General features: G+C 39.4%; 1 protein-coding gene across 1 annotated transcript in view; it reads left to right on the forward strand.

Moving 5' to 3' along the window:
• The window catches only part of LOC131198867 (keratin, type I cytoskeletal 24-like), a 13,555-nt gene extending 4,603 nt beyond the window's left edge, over positions 1–8,952 (forward strand). Inside the window, exons 4-8 of the mRNA XM_058184014.1 lie at positions 1,077–1,238; positions 1,318–1,443; positions 2,194–2,411; positions 4,015–4,058; positions 8,603–8,952. Of these exons, the coding sequence (XP_058039997.1) occupies positions 1,077–1,238; positions 1,318–1,443; positions 2,194–2,411; positions 4,015–4,058; positions 8,603–8,706 (654 nt within the window). The 3' untranslated portion in view covers positions 8,707–8,952. The remainder of the gene's footprint in view (positions 1–1,076; positions 1,239–1,317; positions 1,444–2,193; positions 2,412–4,014; positions 4,059–8,602) is intronic.
• Positions 8,953–18,924: the final 9,972 nt, after the last annotated feature.

Here is an 18,924-nt window from a genome sequence, read left to right on the forward strand (position 1 = left end):
TCCAAAGTTGCTTTGGTCTCCCTCTATAAATCTGCCCTTTCTTTATTCACAGCTTTTATGCTTACCAATTATATATGTGGCATTATCAATAAATGGATGGATGGATGGATGGATGGATGGATGGATGGATGGATGGATGGATGGACGGACAGAGAGACAGACAGACAGATGCCACAAATAAAACCACTACTTCTCTAGAAATGAATCTTTAAATTAAAAAAAATAGAGTTGGATTTTATACAAGACTGAAAGAGGAAATTGTAATTCAGGATAGTTAAAGTATCTCCTTAAAACTGCCAACAGTTCACTGAGAGTGTAAAAAAAGGATTCAGTGAAAAATTTGAATTGCAAAACAAAATATACTCACATCACCCAGTAGTTTCTGCACCATCTGTAATAAATGAAGATTCACTTATCATACTCCAGATCCCTTCAACAACAGTGTCACACTGGATCCTTTGGATAGGTGCCTTCTCAGCCCTTCTGGGCATATTGCCTCTAAACCCTGAAAGGCCTGCTATTTTTTTAGGAACTTGGTTCTTCCAGTAGGATCTGGACCATGGTAATTTGTGAACCTATATGAATGATGTTTTTTGGGGGGCAATTTTACATTTCCTGCCTTCCCCTTTCAATTTTATTTATTTATTTTGAACTGGTTTTTAAATTTAGTATCTTGTCTTAGATCATGATGATTTGCTACCTTACAAATTGAATAAACAATAAATTGCCAAAATCATTTACATGGGTTTTGCTAAACCTAACATGGCAATTGCCTCGGACAACGGATGCCAAAAGGCAGCAGTTGTCTGTGGCAGGATATAGCTACATGCAGCACATTGCTACTTGTATGGCCTCCAAACTGTTGTTCTTCCATTAGGTGATAGATATCACCCATACTGAAAGAAGATTAATCTGGAAATGTTCTTCTATACATAAAATGCGGAAGACGCATGAGAATAAACATAGCATTAGAGAAATCCAGAATACAAACATCTCCTTTGTTGTTCATCATTTCCTATCATACAAGGTGATATTCTAGCACATTGTGACATATCTATCACACTTCTCTACCACAGGAATTGATGAGTTTCAGAGGAGCGACCAGTGGTGATGTCACTGTGGAAATGGATGCTGCTCCTGGAGTTGACTTGACTAAACTTCTGAATGAAATGAGAGCCCAATATGAAGAACTTGCAGACAAAAACCGAAGAGAAGCAGAAGAACAGTTTAACAAACAGGCAAGAAAAATCCACTTGAATGTCAAACACAGGAAATGTTCTACCTAGCCCGCTAAATATTGTTCTCTGACTTGTCTAGGTTGGAGCATTGAGGCAAGAGATATCTGCCAATGTGGACCAACTGAGTTCAAGCAAAAGTGAAATTACCGAACTGAGGCGCACCATGCAAGGCTTGGAACTGGAGCTTCAGGCTCAGCTTGCTATGGTAAGTGTACTGCCGTACAGCTTGATTTCTTCTGCATGGAAACTTTGGAGCGGTACAAGATCAGCTTCCCAGCCTAACCTACAGCCTTGGTAATCCAACTCTTCTCTCAGTTTTCTGGAATTAACCAAAGTTAATTAATCAACCACCTGTGGGTTGTATCTATTTATCTGGAACTAAATTAATAGGATTTATTTCCAAGTAAACATGAGATTACAGCTTTGTCCTTTTAAATGTCCTTCTAACTGAAAAATTATAGATAAGAATTTTTTTGTGTGATTCAAGTACATAAATCAAATTTACTCCAGCCAGAGGCCAGCACACTTAAAAACAAATAAGCAGACAAAAATACAAAAACAAATTAGAATCCTTATGGCATATATGCCTACTAATTAAAATATTAATTAAGAATGTAAGTGATAGCCTTAAAGTTCATGCTACAGAAGTCATCATCCACTTTGTTCGAAAAGCTAGCAAGCAAAATTTGAACACATTATATAAAGTATATAAAATAGTCATTCTTATTGGCCAAAAAGTTATATAAAATCTGTTCTATCTAAAGTTACTAGTAAATAAAGAAAAATTAGCTTGACAATGAAGTAGAACATGAATGATTCTTTCAACTACTCACCTACCTTACAGAATATATAGTCATAATATTATATTAAATATTGGCTTGCAATCCAGAACTTTCCTCCAACTGTTTATTTCAGTAATTGATGCCTCATTTTTTCTCTGACTATCTCTCAACAGAAACAATCTCTTGAAGGCACTTTAGCAGAAACAGAACAAAGTTACTGTGATCAGCTTGGCCAACTACAGATGCAGATCAGTAGTTTGGAAGAACAACTTCTGCAGATCCGGTCAGATATGGAAAACCAAAATGCCGAATATCAGCAACTATTAGGAATAAAGACACGTCTGGAAAAAGAGATTGAGACCTACCACCGCCTATTGGAAGGAGAAGGGGGGTAAGGAATTTGCAGCATATGTAATTGAAAAAAATACATTCTTATTCCATCAGAATAGAGTAAGGTGTGTTGTAGCATCTGGAAAACATTTATTTTATGACATTTGCTCTCACAATAAAGAAATACTAGCCTACCAACTGATCAGTTTCAGAACAAATTCTGAAGCTTTGAGCCGGTAGTATGTTCCATGTGACAATTTATATATGTGAATCATTTTCTGTAGGAAAAAATCCCTTCCAAAATAAGTGAAATATGAACAATAAGAAAGTGATTTATTAGATTTAATATAGCTACTCATTCCAATGGACTTAAAATACTAAATTAAAACAAAACATAAAACAAGGCAGCTCAGACCAAAGACAACCATTAAAAACAAAGCACAACAAAAAGCATAACACTCACAACATACACAAACATTAACCTTAAGCAGAGACCAAACAGACTATTATAACAGAAAAGGCATGTTTCTTAGGTCCCATAAAATGGCAACATTTAATAAATGGGACTTGGAAAGCATTTATTCTGTTCAAATATACTGAATGTACTAGTATAATAATTACTTTCAAAAGTTGGTCATAGTAATGTTATTCTATCTTTAGCTACATGCTGAAAAACCAAGCATAGCATATACAAGAAATCCCACCCTACAGGGGTTATTCTTCACCCATCATCATAAAATTGCATTTGCACATTTTAAACACAAAAAATCGACATATTCTGGTAGAGAGAAGTTCCTGAGAATGGGGTTCACCATGAGTCCGAAAGCTCAGAAGACTAAACCTCTGGTCCTGGTGACCGCCCCATATCGTATCCTGCAACGTTATCCTGGGACATGCCTTCATTCATGACAAATCCATACCTTCGACACTTTAGAAGATTAGCTGTTTGATCTGAGCTGTAGACATGGTTGGAACACATGCTCCAGTGTATAATTTTGCAGTGGTTCCCTCTACCCAATTCATACTTCTCTCCAGAGAGGGGAATCATAGATTGGCTCCCACTCATCCCATTTTCCCAGATAGTCTCAAAAGAGTCTATCCTAAGTTTAGTCCCAGGCTTTCTATGATCAGGCAGCTCCAGATAGTCTTTTTCCTCTAGCATCTAACCTCAGCTCATAAGTGCCCTGACAACATAATAATCCTACTATGTTCCCATAGCTTGTTCCCAACTCATAACTAAGCAGGCTTAGTTGTACTGTCAATCTTAGCTGTCTAATGCTAAATAAATATTTTCCATGTTCCTCCTCCATCCAAAGCCTCAAGGTATAGAAAATCTATTCGGTTTTGTCACCTTAGGCAGAAGCAGTCTTACAATTATTTAAAACAGATGCAATAAGGGAAGAACAGGAATCAGCAATAGGGACAGCCAATGTCATGGCTGATAAAGAGTTTTTTGGCAATTCAAGATGGGTGGAGAAAAGATAATTGGTGGGAATGAATGAGCTTGGAAGAAGTGCTATTACATCCACGTTTGGAAGCTGACATTGATAAGGGCCACACAGGGAGGAACAAGATTTTTTATAAAGCCCAATGCTTTGAAAATCCCATGGATGATACTGAGAAAGAGCTGAGTATTTACAAAAAAATGAATTCTTTCTTTACAGAGGATATTCCACAACCATCTACAGTTCAGGACCTCCTGTGAAAGGTAATGCATATATTTCTATAAAGTCTTGCTTGTAGTACACACTCCTTGCTATTTTCTTTCACATTAATAGTATACTGCCTCTCCTCTGCCCTTGCAATATTTTTGCGATTTCCACTTTTATCTTGATGTTCCCTATTCCAGATCTGCTTTGAATGGAGCCTCTCATACAGGTGTGCCTATGCCCTACCTCCCCTGCAAGGCATAGTCTCTGGGTGGATGATAGAATTGAAGCTAGGTGTGTTGGAGACCATGGCTGCACGGGAGCTGAGCATACAGGGGTAACCCCTGTGCTGGCATGACTATATCACTCCATCTTACAAATTTAGAAGACCCTAATCTACCCCATCAAAAAACAATAATTATCAAACTCATACATATTATACTTCTGTCTCTCATCATTAGAATAGAATAGAATAGAATTTTATTGGCCAAGTGTGATTGGACACACAAGGAATTTGTCTTGGTGCATATGCTCTCAGTGTACATAAAAGAAAAGATACGTTCATCAAGGTACAACATTTACAACACAATTGATGATCAATATATCAATATAAATCATAAGGATTGCCAGCAACAAGTTATAGTCATACAGTCATAACTGGAAAGAGATTGGTGATGGGAACTATGAAACGATTAATAGTAGTGCAGATTCATTGCGTCGGCAGATAACCGCCCGGCTGCCCTGTTTCGGGTGACCCGCTCCCTCCTTCATCAGGAGGTGCGGGATGACCCGTTGCAGGGACGTGCTGAGGAGTTTAGTGGTTATCTATACGATAAAATCGCTCAGCTCCGGGATGGTCTGGACCGAAATTGGGATGATCCAGGCGAGGGAGAGGAGACACGTCTTGTTGAGTCCATTTGGGATGAGTTTGACCCTGTGGCTCCCGAGGACATGGACAGGCTGTTGGGGAGGCTTCACGCCACTACATGTTTACTGGACCCGTGTCCTTCCTGGCTGGTACTGGCCACTCAGGAGGTGACACGAGGCTGGCTCCAGGAGATTATCAACGCTTCTTTGTTGGAAGGGGTTTTCCCTGCCGCCTTGAAAGAGGCGGTGGTGAGACCCCTCCTCAAGAAGCCCTCCCTGGACCCAGCTATTTTGGGTAATTATCGTCCAGTCTCCAACCTTCGCTTTGTTGCGAAGGTTGTGGAGAGTGCTGTGGCGCGACAGCTACCCCAATACCTGGATGAAGCCGTCTATCTAGACCCGTTCCAGTCCGGCTTCCGACCCGGGTACAGCACGGAGACAGCTTTGGTCGCATTGGTGGATGATCTCTGGAGGGCCAGGGACAGGGGTTATTCCTCTGCCCTGGTCCTATTAGACCTCTCAGCGGCTTTTGATACCATCGACCATGGTATCCTGCTGCGCCAGTTGGGGGGATTGGGAGTGGGAGGCACCGTATATCGGTGGTTCTCCTCCTATCTCTCTGACCGGTCACAGACGGTGTTGACAGGGGGGCAGAGGTCGACCGCGAGGGACCTCACTTGTGGGGTGCCGCAGGGGTCGATTCTCTCGCCCCTTCTGTTCAACATCTATATGAAGCCATTGGGTGAGATCATCAGTGGCTTTGGGGTGAGATACCAGCTGTACGCTGATGACACCCAGCTGTACTTCTCCACCCCAGGCCACCCCAATGAAGCTGTTGAAGTGCTGTCCCGGTGCGTGGAAGCCGTACGGGTCTGGATGGGGAGAAACAGGCTCAAGCTTAATCCCTCCAAGATGGAGTGGCTGTGGATGCCGGCACCCCGATTCAGTCAGCTGCAGCCGCGGCTGACTGTTGGAGGCGAGTTATTGGCCCCAAAGGATAGGGTGCGCAACTTAGGTGTCCTCCTGGATGAACGGCTGTCGTTTGAAGATCATTTGACGGCCGTCTCCAGGGGGGCCTTCCACCAGGTTCGCCTGGTTCGGCAGTTGAGCCCCTTCCTTGATCGGGATGCCTTGTGCACGGTCACTCATGCGCTCGTTACCTCTCGCCTGGATTATTGTAATGCTCTCTACATGGGGCTCCCCTTGAAGTGCACTCGGAGGCTTCAGTTAGTCAGAATGCAGCTGCTGGTGATAGAGGAGCTCCGTGGCTCCCATATAACACCGCTCCTGCGCAGACTGCACTGGCTGCCTGTGGCCTTCGAGTGCGCTTTAAGGTGCTGGTTACGACCTTTAAAGCGCTCCATGGCTTAGGGCCTGGGTACTTACGGGACCGCCTGCTGTTACCACATGCCTCCCACCGACCCGTGCGCTCTCACAGAGGGACTTCTCAGGGTGCCGTCCGCCAAGCAATGTCGGCTGGCGGCCCCAGGAAGGTCCTTCTCTGTGGGGCTCCACACTCTGGAGCGAACTTCCCCGGGTTTCGCCAAATACCTGACCTTCGGACATTCCGTCGCGAACTGAAGACGCATCTTTTTATTTGCGCGGGGCTGTCTTAAATTGAATTTTATCTTTTATCAATTTTTAAACGGGGTTTTTAGTATGGAAATTTTTTAATTTTAGGCTAATTTAAATACGTTTTTTAAATGGTATTTTAATCTGTATATTGTATTGTTTTATCTTGCCTGTACACCGCCCTGAGTCCTTCGGGAGAAGGGCGGTATAAAAATCAAATAAATAAATAAATAGTCTGACAGTGTTGAGGGAATTATTTGTTTAGCAGAGTGATGGCCTTCGGGAAAAAACTGTTCTTGTGTCTAGTTGTTCTGGTGTGCAGTGCTCTATAGCGTCGTTTTGAGGGTAGGAGTTGAAACAGTTTATGTCCAGGATGCGAGGGATCTGCAAATATTTTCACGGCCCTCTTCTTGATTCGTGCAGTATACAGGTCCTCAATGGAAGGCAAGTTGGTAGCAATTATTTTTTCTGCAGTTCTAATTATCCTCTGAAGTTTGTGTTTTTCTTGTTGGGTTGCAGAACCGAACCAGACAGTTATAGAGGTGCAAATGACAGACTCAATAATTCCTCTGTAGAATTGGATCAGCAGCTCCTTGGGCAGTTTGAGCTTACTTACCAAATGATAGAAGGTTCTCTGCTGAGTACTGAAGCTATGTGTAAAGGAATAGTGTATAGTTAGTCATAGACATACCAAAGGACGGAACAAGACACCAAGGGGTATTGGTAAAATAAAGTACACAATCCTACCTTGATTTTATTTAGTATAAGATGGGAAGAGAGGAACATGAACTGGCTTTCAGCTTTGATATTGTATCTTATTAAAATAAAGAGCATTAATTTTATTATGCCTCTTTCCTGACCTGTTCACCTTGAAAATCACAGTACAATACCCATTCCATATACCTGAAATTTATGAAAAGGCAGCAGATTTGCCCATATTAATGTGTTGTGTTTGGTTTTAGATACTTTAACTACTCATCCTTATTATTATTAATACAATATCAAAACTTATTTTCTCAGTGTTAAATTATATATTGGATAGGTTACCACATGATATTGAATCATGGTTCTTTTTAACTATAATTTGTGGAACAGGATATATTGACCAGATTCACACATAACAGTAATCAAAAATATAAACATATATTTATATCTTAATGTTTGAACCTAACAAAAGCAGAAGGCTCCAATTCAAACCAGACATGGACTTTTAAAAAATATAGTGTTACACCTATCCTTGCTTGCATTTTCTACAATTATTTTTCTTCCAGTGGACTAATTTATACTAACAGGCCTTGCAGAGAGAAAAACAGTGATGGAGTAGTAATTTTTATTATTGAGATAGATCTTGGGGGTAGCCAGCCAGGAACTATGGCTAATAGCTACTGATATCCACTATGACAACTTTATTCTTCCATTCCCCCACAGTCTCAAGAAAAACTGGCAACCCAAGTCTGATTCACCTTAATGGGTCTGCTAATTATCCCATCTTGTTAGAAGAATTAATCTCTGATGTTTTATTATGATCTATATCTATACACTGTAAAATGAACGTGAAAAATAATAAAAGCATGTCAGAATCTAGAGCACCTGTGGCCAGTTTGCTCCCAAGTCCAATTCAAGGTGCTGGTTTTAACCTTTAAAGCCCTTCATGACATTGGACTGATTGTTTGAGGGATTGCCTCTCCTTGTTTCCAGCAGCCCGCCCCTTCAGATCTTACAGAGAAAGCATGCTGTGGGTACCACTGGCTATGATCTACATTTGGTGGATCTCAGGAGATATGTCTTCTAAGCCATGGCACCTGCTTTATAGAACATCCTTCTCCCCCACAAAAAAAATAATAATAGGTTGGCCTCATCTCTTTTGATATTCCAACAGGCCCACAGATCTGGTTATGTAACCAGACCTGGAGCCTCCCACAGAACTGGAGATTGTCTACAGGGTTCCATTGTTGAGGGATGTATTTTTTTTAATTCTCTCTTCATCTATGGTTTATATTTTTGGTTTTTATGCTATTTATTGCTATGGCTTTTATATTTGTTTTTGCAGTTTTTATATTTTTTGTTTTTATCTACTATTGTCCACTACCCAGAGTTGCCTTTGGTGGCTATATAAATTTGATAAAGAAATAAATAACATTGCACTGTATGTATTTTATTTCAGAGTCAACAAAAACCAGAATGGTTAAAACAATCGTAGAGGAAATGGTGGACGGCAGAGTGGTTTCTTCCCAAGTCAAATCAGTTGAAGAGAAGCCATCTAAATAAATACCAGCAAATGACAAAAATAACTTTCCATTTTTATATACTTTCTAACACTTTCTAGCAAGAAAAGCTTCTTCAAGAGCTAGACTTAGAAATCATTCTTTTTTTAAAAGCGATAAGTTTTTTCTTTAAAACTTTGTAACTTCTATCTACTTATCTTTACGCAAGTTTCTAAAGTACACCTCAAAGTGTGCTTTCTTTTAGCTTGAGTAGTTTAATAAACTTTTTCACTATTTGCAAGTTATAGAAGTGTTGTTGTGCTCATTATTGATACTGAAGTCTGCAAACATGTTCCAGTATTTTACAACTGCTTTATTTCAATAAATATAGAGAAGCTCTACATTTTAGACTTTCTTATGAAAAAATAGCTTTTTGCTACAGCAATTGAATTGCATGTAATGTGCAAAAATATTTGGGGGGGGGGATTCTGAGAGAAGGAATGTTATATAGTAAACACTTTCACTTTACAGCAGAGATATGGTGTGTTTTTTTTTAAGACAAGAATTTGAGCAGTAGGTTAGGAGCCATCTCTCTTGCCCTCCACCTCTCCACCCCAAAATGGACAAAGTGAATCAAAAGTGGACAGAGTCAGGAAATAGACTCTGTTTTACTAAATGTATCTTAATTGGGCATTTATTTATTTATTTATTTATTTATTTCGATTTTTATACCGCCCTTCTCCCGGAGGACTCAGGGCGGTGTACAGCCAAGTAAAAATTCAATATATAAACATTAAAAAGAAGTTAAAAAGAAATATTATAATGTGGCCGAAATTTTAAAACCATTTAAAATCTTAAAACATAAATACCCCAATAAAATTTCAATCCAGTCCCGCTTGAATAAATAGGTGCGTTTTCAGCTCACGCCGAAAGGTCCGAAGATCAGGCAATTGACGTAAACCGGGGGGAAGTTCATTCCAGAGCATAGGAGCTCCAACAGAGAAGGCCCTTCCCCTGGGGGCCGCCAGCCGACATTGCTTGGCGGACGGCACCCTGAGAAGGCCCTCTCTGTGTGAGCGTACGGGTCGGTGGGAGGCACAAGGTAACAGCAGGCGGTCCCGTAAGTACCCGGGTCCTAAGCCATGGAGCGCTTTAAAGGTGGTAACCAAAATCTTGAAGCGCACCCGAAAGACCACAGGAAGCCAGTGCAAGCTGCGCAGGATTGGTGTTACATGGGAGCAACGAGTTGCCCCCACTATTACCCACGCAGCTGCATTCTGGACTAGCTGCAGCCTCCGGCAATTAAATTGAATTGACATTATCATTCTCTTTCAAGTAATACATCCCATTCAATAAGAACTCCAAGGCAGGCAATTTCCTCAAATAACATTTTATTGGGACATATCAAATTGGCATGTTCCTGGTGAAATACCGGCTCTAAATTCATGCCGGTTTTACACCCAATTAAAAGTAAAACTTTGTCATTTCCCCCCAGAGTCTCCAGTCACATGGTCCAATCAGCATACAGTCCAGTTGCTAGGTGACCTCAGTCTCTACCTTTCGAACACTTGCACCAACATCCTCGATTCCCAGGGGAAAGAATTTTATTTAGGCTATAATACCCCACCTATCTCTACACTACCCTCCCTGGCCCCTTCGTTCCAGGCTGTGTCAGCCCTGAAGCAGAGAGAAGAGAAACCTCCCTAGAGAAAAACTACAAAAAAGAAAATGGCCACAGTTCAGCCAACTTCAGGGTTGACACTTCTATCATTAGTGGCGACTTTTAGATAAACCTCTATCCTATAAAATTGCATGTCCTAACTTTTGCTTATGCAATCAAGTATGTGTTCAATAATACTGATATGTGATGTGTGATCTTAAGCTCAATTAGCCAGTCTCTTTGTAGACGTGAGAAGAAACTAGAGCCTTTGCAACAATATCAAATGATGCCATTTAGGTTACTGTTGCATATCTTGCCATATGATATAATAATCTGATATCTTCCACAAGTAGTGATAATCTTCAGAATTTTTTATCTGCAGAGAATCTAGTTCAAAACATTGCCATTTTTCCATATGAATTAAGATCCAAGTTATTGAAATTGCTAGCATGAAACATGGACCTTACCTACTGTATTTGTATAAATGTGAAAAAGTACACAATCTAAAACACTAATAAAATAATAACACAAAGGCAGCAACAATGAAATACATTCATTCATCTCCATATCACAGGAGGGAGTAGCTCATAACATTCCTATCTCCAAGTTCTGTTGAAAAGGTCAGCTTTTGATGGCCTTTCTGAAACCCAGAATGTCCAGATCTCAGGGAAATACTATTCAAAGAAAGGATACAGCAATTGGGGTGGGGGAAAAACACTGCCTTCGAAGCTTCTGAAATTAACAGTATCTAAATCATGAGTGTCCAACCTTCTGGCTTGCCTGAGCCATAATGAGTAAAAAGGAATTGTCTTGAATTACATAAAATTCAGGGGCAGGCATGGTGGTTCAACAGTTAAAGATACTGAACTTGTCAGCTGGAAAACTGACAGTCCAGGTTCAAGACCCAAGCGCTGCACAACAGGATGAGCTCCCATTCCTGCCCCAGCTCCTGCCCACCTAGCAGTTTGAAAGCATGAAAATGTGACTAGATAAATAGGTAGCACTCTGATGGGAAGTTAACTATGTTCTGTGTGCCTTTGGAGTACAGTCACACTGGCCACATGACCACAGAAATGTTTTTAGACAATGCTGGCTCCCTCGGCTAAAACAAAGAGATGAGCATTGCCCCCTAGAGTCATAAATGACTGGGCAGGGAAAACCTTTACCTTTATATATAAATATATATAATATACTTAATGTATATAAACCATATAATAATGTTAAAAGTTTTGATTTTGTGAAGCCACATTGCTAGCTGTCCAGGACCACATGCAGGCTGCAATGGCCACATCTAGTCTAAGTGAAGGGCCTAGAGATTCTAATTGGAAGAGCAGAATTTATTAGGATAAGACAGTCCCAAAGAAATCCAGATCCTATGTAAGGAACAGTTTTAAAAGATACAGTGGAACTCTAGTCAGTGGAACCTTCTAGTCAGTGGAACTCTCAAAGCAGCATCACACAGACAGACTGAAATGTGCATCGCTCTATGAGCTGCCATTTTCTGGACCAGCTGTACTTTCAGGATAGTTTTAAAATGTTGCTGCGCATGAAGCGTCTTGCACCAGTCCAGGCACAAGGTGACTAAGCCACATGAAACCAAGAGAAGGGTGTCTCATTCCAAGAAGGGTTGAAACTGTTATGCCAAGTTGACAGGCATCACTGAAAACACATTTAGTTATGCAACAAAGTTGTGTTAGGGACCTATGAATGATATTTCTCACTCCTCTGGTAAATGCCAGTATGCCCATGCTAACTGCTATCACGTCATCAGCAAATTATCTCTAATGTAAAATAGTATATAACAGTCTAGCAAAGCCATGTAGCTTTTTACAATATACGGCATTAATGTTCAGTAACAGCTCAGTTCAGTAACAGATGTGGAACATAAATATTTCATCAGCAAACCTAGGCATTCTTAACTTGGAACACCACGGAATTTCATTTTGAACAGATAAGCAAATAAAACTGTATTGTCGAAGCTTAGTAATCAATTAGAATTCTGGCCTTCCAATAACTGTTACAGCACAAATCACACAAGTATAGCACAAGAAGAAAAATCAATAACTGTTCCAAATTTATTGGGGTCTACAAAAGTTCCCAAGAAAACACTCTTAAAACATGATTTGGTGGCACTGGGAACAACATTCACAGAGCAAGATTGGGATATTCTGAAGAAATATCTTGTTATCTGTTCAGATAGATACAGTTATTTAAAATGACTTGCTCTCCAGGAAAAGTTAAGTCTGAAATAAGTATTAATATTTTGAACAACATGATTTAAAGAAGTCTAGTTTGCAAAGTTAAAGTAATGATTAAAGGGCCAGTTATCCTGCAATATGCTGTTCAAATAAAACAAATATATACCTTGAGAACAGAATTCACCATACAGTTTAAAAATCATAAGACTGGAAAAAATTTAATATGAGTACCTTCCTTACTTTCTCATTTAATCTATTTTTGCTTGTCTATATTTTAACTCCCTCAAATTCTCTTGCAGCTAGCAGTTGTTGCAACACTCACGGAGAAAGAAAAATAGATTTATGTAATTAATCAAGAACATGCTGCCTACTCATCAGGTAATTTCAGTGTTCCTAAAATATGTATGAACACTACAAAAATGAGTTTGACTTCCATATATGAATCTGCAAATCTATTTAACAATTACTGTACTATATAAAACAGAATCCCTGCCAATAAGTTTGTGACTTCTGGAAATGTTTTTAGTCATTTCCATGACTAAAGGAATGAATGAAGACAAATTCATACCATAGTAGTAGAAACAGAATGTCCATGGTATTGGATAGTGTTTCTCAAGCTCAACAACTTTAAAATGCGTGGATTGGCTGGAAGTTGAAGTCCACACCTCTGAAGTTTCTCAGACTGAGAAACTTTGATATCAAGTGTTCACTTTCTAGGTCTGCATGGACTGAAAACCAGCTTGAATACACTTATTTTCTGTACGTACTATTAATTCTGTTCCAATCACAGATAAAATGCCTCTCAAAGTTATCAATGAATTATCACAGCATTGTTGAATTTCTGCAGCAAATATTAAATTAAAAATCAATTTTTTTTTAGCTATCACATTGTCTTCCACATGGGATAGGAAATTGATTTTTTTTCTTTCCTACAATATCTTCCCTGTCTCTGTTGTTGGAATTCTAAGGAGAGGAAATGCCATTATGAGAGAGATTGGGAGCGGATTTTTGCATGTATGTTATATTACTACTGAAAAAATGCCCACCCTCCATATACTGGGAAACAGAAGCAGTTTAAAATAAGCAGAGCTCTTATTTAAACTCCTGAGCCTTGCATGGAAACAAGGAAATTCTTGCAAAACTTCATAAAAAAGAACTCTCAAATGCAAAAATAAAGGCAAATTCTGGATAAAAATTTACATCTAACTTCAAATAAAATCTAGGAAAGTCGGATTTGACTAATCTGTAAGACAATGGAATGCTAGAAGGCAGTACTAAGATTTTAGAAGAAAAGAGCTGTGGGTAACCCTATATTCATTAACTTAATTGGTTGGTTTAAAGTTCCACTAAGGATCCTGTCCCAAAATAAAACTTGGAACAAAAAAAAAAAGATCAAAAGCCCAGGAAGGCAGCATGTATTCGAAATTGAGCTGGGATCAACTAATAACTTAAATTTTCCTTGAACTTCTGAGATAAACCACAAGCAACTGAATCCATTTCTGGAAAAAAAAAACAGGCAAATGTTGTATAAATTATTTGCTCACCTAATTAAAAATACTTCGTTGCCAAAAAGTTAAGTTAACTTTGCCATATTACAAGTTCTGAGGAAAGATTTGCAATTTCAGTAGCATGTATGTTTTAATGTGCCAATACCGCTCCCTAGTGAATTTACAGAAATGTAATAGCTAAAATTCTCTTTCCCTCCCTTGCTCTAGGCTTTTTCTCACAGTACAGCCATCCACTTTAAAGAATTATGCTCTGGCTCGATGCCAAGCATTCAGCTTAATCTATAATGATTAAAGTATTATGCTATCAACACTTGAGTTGAACATGGTTTACCTGCTCTTATCAAACAACCCTGCAAATAAAGTTACCAGGTATCTTTGATTACTATTAAATTATCTCTGTGAGTATATGTACACACACACACACACATACACACAAACATTCATCAGCACTGAATTCAAAGAAGAAAAATAATCTTAAAGGTAAATGGCGTTTTGACTATAATTCAATTCAATATATATTTAATAATGTGAGTTTACAGTTGTCCAGCCTGTTTTATTCTTGACCCAAAAGCAGCTCTATTACAATGGACACAACAGATTCAGAATGTTTCCTCCAAAAAAATCACCCTTGCCCCGAATAACAAAAATGTGAAAAGAAGTTCTATGATTAGTGTTACAGTAATGCTGCTCTTTTTTGTCTTCCTTTTCTTCCTCTTGTTCTTCTGACATTCTTTTAATTAAAAAATTATGAACTAGATATCATACTTCTAATTTGAATTTTTTTCTTTTCACAGCTGTGGTTAAATACATAGAAAAGGTTACAGACTGACATACTTAAAATTAAGAGATCCTTGCTGGAGATAGATGCAGGAAACAGGAAAAAGAAAAGAGGCTTATTCCAGCAATCATTTTAAAAAAAGAAATAATTTTTGGATTCAGATATGTTACCTATAAATTAAAGAAATGTATTAAGGAACTATTTCACCCTAATGAATGTTTCCAGATATGCTTTGTTTTACAAACATTCTTTACTTCACAGAATATTCCCATGTGAAATGTGACACCCTATATTAAATAAAAGAAAGACATTTTAACTCAAACGTGTTACATGAAAATCTAGGGAAATATTCCTCACTTAGAAATCTATTTATTTTGGAAGATGGGTTCTGACTGTAGAATTCCCCCAAATGTTTTGGGATTCCCAACTGTGATTCATCTCCGTTTCTGGAATTCTGACCTGGCAGTTCAAGATACTGACTTGTGAGCGATTCAGGTTTCGGTACCTGTTTATGGTGCCATAGTGAACATACATGTCTTCAAGATACAAGACATAAGGAAAGCTTGAGACACAAGATAAGCAAAATATATAGTGTTTATTAGTTTCACAGATCCTAATCAACTATGTAGATTGGGTGGGAAACTATCACAGGTGTTGTGTCAACTCAGAGGAAGGTCTAGAATTGCTTGAGGTATTGTGAGAGGCAACTACTGAAGCAGAAAACAGGATTTCTATTACCTTGAGGAAAGCCCTTTCAGCCAGATTTCATCAGGCTGCAAAGCGTTTTTTTCTGGTTCAGTTGATCCACCATCCAATCTTAGGAAACAATCGGCTGCAGAAAGTGCAAACTCAGGTGACGGCAAATAGAGGAGAGAATATCAGAGAAACAGAACATCATGTTCATGAGTAAGTCATTTAAGTGAGCAGTAAAAGTTGGCTACCTGATAATTGAGCCTTGAGGGGACTCTGGGAATTCAAGTCTTAAACTGCCTTCAATCACTGCCTCCTGGAGCAACGTCTGCGTACTAGATCTATTTGTTGCTCACATTTCACTCTCCACCTGTTATTCTGATGAATTCCCTATTTCATCTGTGACTTCACTCAAAGTCTATTTCTAACTGCTTTTACTCTAATTTAGCACGACTGCTATTTTAGGCTAGGTTTCTGCTAAACCGGTCAACCTTCATCTTAAGCAGGACTTGGCATTTTCTGGAATCTTGAAGTGCAGTCTTCAACATTCTACCACACTTAACAAGCATTCTCACAAAAAGTTTAAAAGTGATGCCAAACTTAAAAGGACCTCAGTCTTGCAAAGCTTTCCAATTCCCTCTCCCCCAAAAAATAGAAATAGACACCTTCATTTTAAAGGTTTGTGCTTTTTGTTTAAAATTCCAGTGAAGCATATTACCTCAAAAGGAACAAGGCAAGGTTAGTCTAGTGAAGAGAAGGACCAAGGGAGACATGATAGCAGTATTCCAATATTTGAGGCGCTGCCACAGAGAGGAGGGGGTCAAGCTATTTTCCAAAGCACCTAAAGGCCAGACAATGGATGGAAACTGAACAAGGAGCGATTCAACCTGGAAATAAGGAGAAATTTTCTGACAGTGAGAGCAATCAACCAATGGAACAGAAGTTGCCTTCAGACAATGTGGGAGTTTCACAACTGGAAGCTTTCAAGAAGAGACTAGATAGCCCATCTGTCAGAAATGGTGTAGGGCCTACTGCTTGGGCAGTAGGTTGGACTAGATGACCTACAAAATCCCTTCCAACTCAGTTAATCTGTTAAAAGCATCTGTTAAAATCCTGCAACATTTCAAGTCTGTGCAAATTGTTATTCCAGCAGCAGAGAGATAGGGTAAATTGCCGATTGATGCAATTGATGACTTAAGGAAAACAGAACACAATCCTTCTTCCGTGGTCCCATGAGGGCATGACTTTGGGGGAATTCCCCAAGTCATACTCAACACAGTGACTGGGAGGAAATTTATCAACCCACGAAAGCTGATTACTACATTTCAAAGTGAAGCAGCACACATATTAAAATCTATACTACCAGCCAGGCCTTTACCCTACTGACTTCAGAGGTGCAAATTCTCAATGAGAAAATGTGACTGTAAGGCAAACACTGAGATCCTCCACTCTTCTACTGTGTGAATGAAAAAGGCTCAGAGAATAATATGATAAATTAATGTTATTTGAAGTTTTGCTCTGGGAATAGGAAGAGTAATGCCTGGGGTCTAATAGACAAGGGAAAGAATTACTCACCTACAACTGCAATATCATAATGAATTTTTGACTTTGTTCCTCCCTAATCAACTATGTAGATTGGGTGGGAAACTATCACAGGTGTTGTGTCAACTCAGAGGAAGGTCTAGAATTGCTTGAGGTATTGTGAGAGGCAACTACTGAAGCAGAAAACAGGATTTCTATTACCTTGAGGAAAGCCCTTTCAGCCAGATTTCATCAGGCTGCAAAGCGTTTTTTTCTGGTTCAGTTGATCCACCATCCAATCTTAGGAAACAATCGGCTGCAGAAAGTGCAAACTCAGGTGACGGCAAATAGAGGAGAGAATATCAGAGAAACAGAACATCATGTTCATGAGTAAGTCATTTAAGTGAGCAGTAAAAGTTGGCTACCTGATAATTGAGCCTTGAGGGGACTCTGGGAATTCAAGTCTTAAACTGCCTTCAATCACTGCCTCCTGGAGCAACGTCTGCGTACTAGATCTATTTGTTGCTCACATTTCACTCTCCACCTGTTATTCTGATGAATTCCCTATTTCATCTGTGACTTCACTCAAAGTCTATTTCTAACTGCTTTTACTCTAATTTAGCACGACTGCTATTTTAGGCTAGGTTTCTGCTAAACCGGTCAACCTTCATCTTAAGCAGGACTTGGCATTTTCTGGAATCTTGAAGTGCAGTCTTCAACATTCTACCACACTTAACAAGCATTCTCACAAAAAGTTTAAAAGTGATGCCAAACTTAAAAGGACCTCAGTCTTGCAAAGCTTTCCAATTCCCTCTCCCCCAAAAAATAGAAATAGACACCTTCATTTTAAAGGTTTATGCTTTTTGTTTAAAATTCCAGTGAAGCATATTACTTCAAAGGGAACAAGGCAAGGTTAGTCTAGTGAAGAGAAGGACCAAGGGAGCCATGATAGCAGTATTCCAATATTTGAGGCGCTGCCACAGAGAGGAGGGGGTCAAGCTATTTTCCAAAGCACCTAAAGGCCAGACAATGGATGGAAACTGAACAAGGAGAGATTCAACCTGGAAATAAGGAGAAATTTTCTGACAGTGAGAGCAATCAACCAATGGAACAGAAGTTGCCTTCAGACATTGTGGGAGTTTCACAACTGGAAGCTTTCAAGAAGAGACTAGATAGCCCATCTGTCAGAAATGGTGTAGGGCCTACTGCTTGGGCAGTAGGTTGGACTAGATGACCTACAAGATCCCTTCCAACTCAGTTAATCTGTTAAAAGCATCTGTTAAAATCCTGCAACATTTCAAGTCTGTGCAAATTGTTATTCCAGCAGCAGAGAGATAGGATAAATTGCCGATTGATGCAATTGATGACTTAAGGAAAACAGAACACAATCCTTCTTCCGTGGTCCCATGAGGGCATGACTTTGGGGGAATTCCCCAAGTCATACTCAACACAGTGACTGGGAGGAAATTTACCAACCCACGAAAGCTGATTACTACATTTCAAAGTGAGGCAGCACACATATTACCTATCTATACTACCAGCCAGGCCTTTACCCTACTGACTTCAGAGGTGCAAATTCTCAATGAGAAAATGTGACTGTAAGGCAAACACTGAGATCCTCCACTCTTCTACTGTGTGAATGAAAAAGGCTCAGAGAATAATATGATAAATTAATGTTATTTGAAGTTTTGCTCTGGGAATAGGAAGAGTAATGCCTGGGGTCTAATAGACAAGGGAAAGAATTACTCACCTACAACTGCAATATCATAATGAATTTTTGACTTTGTTCCTCCCTACTCCACCCTCAGCATAACAAACACCCTTGGGGCACTAAACTGCAAATGGACATAGGTTGAATTAAATGCTAATAGGGTGGGGGGAGGAGAAAACCAGTTGTAGCTTACATCTGCTGAGCAAACAAAAAAAC

This window comes from Ahaetulla prasina, chromosome 4, assembly GCF_028640845.1.
Source record: "Ahaetulla prasina isolate Xishuangbanna chromosome 4, ASM2864084v1, whole genome shotgun sequence".
Taxonomy (NCBI): Eukaryota; Metazoa; Chordata; class Lepidosauria; order Squamata; family Colubridae; genus Ahaetulla; species Ahaetulla prasina.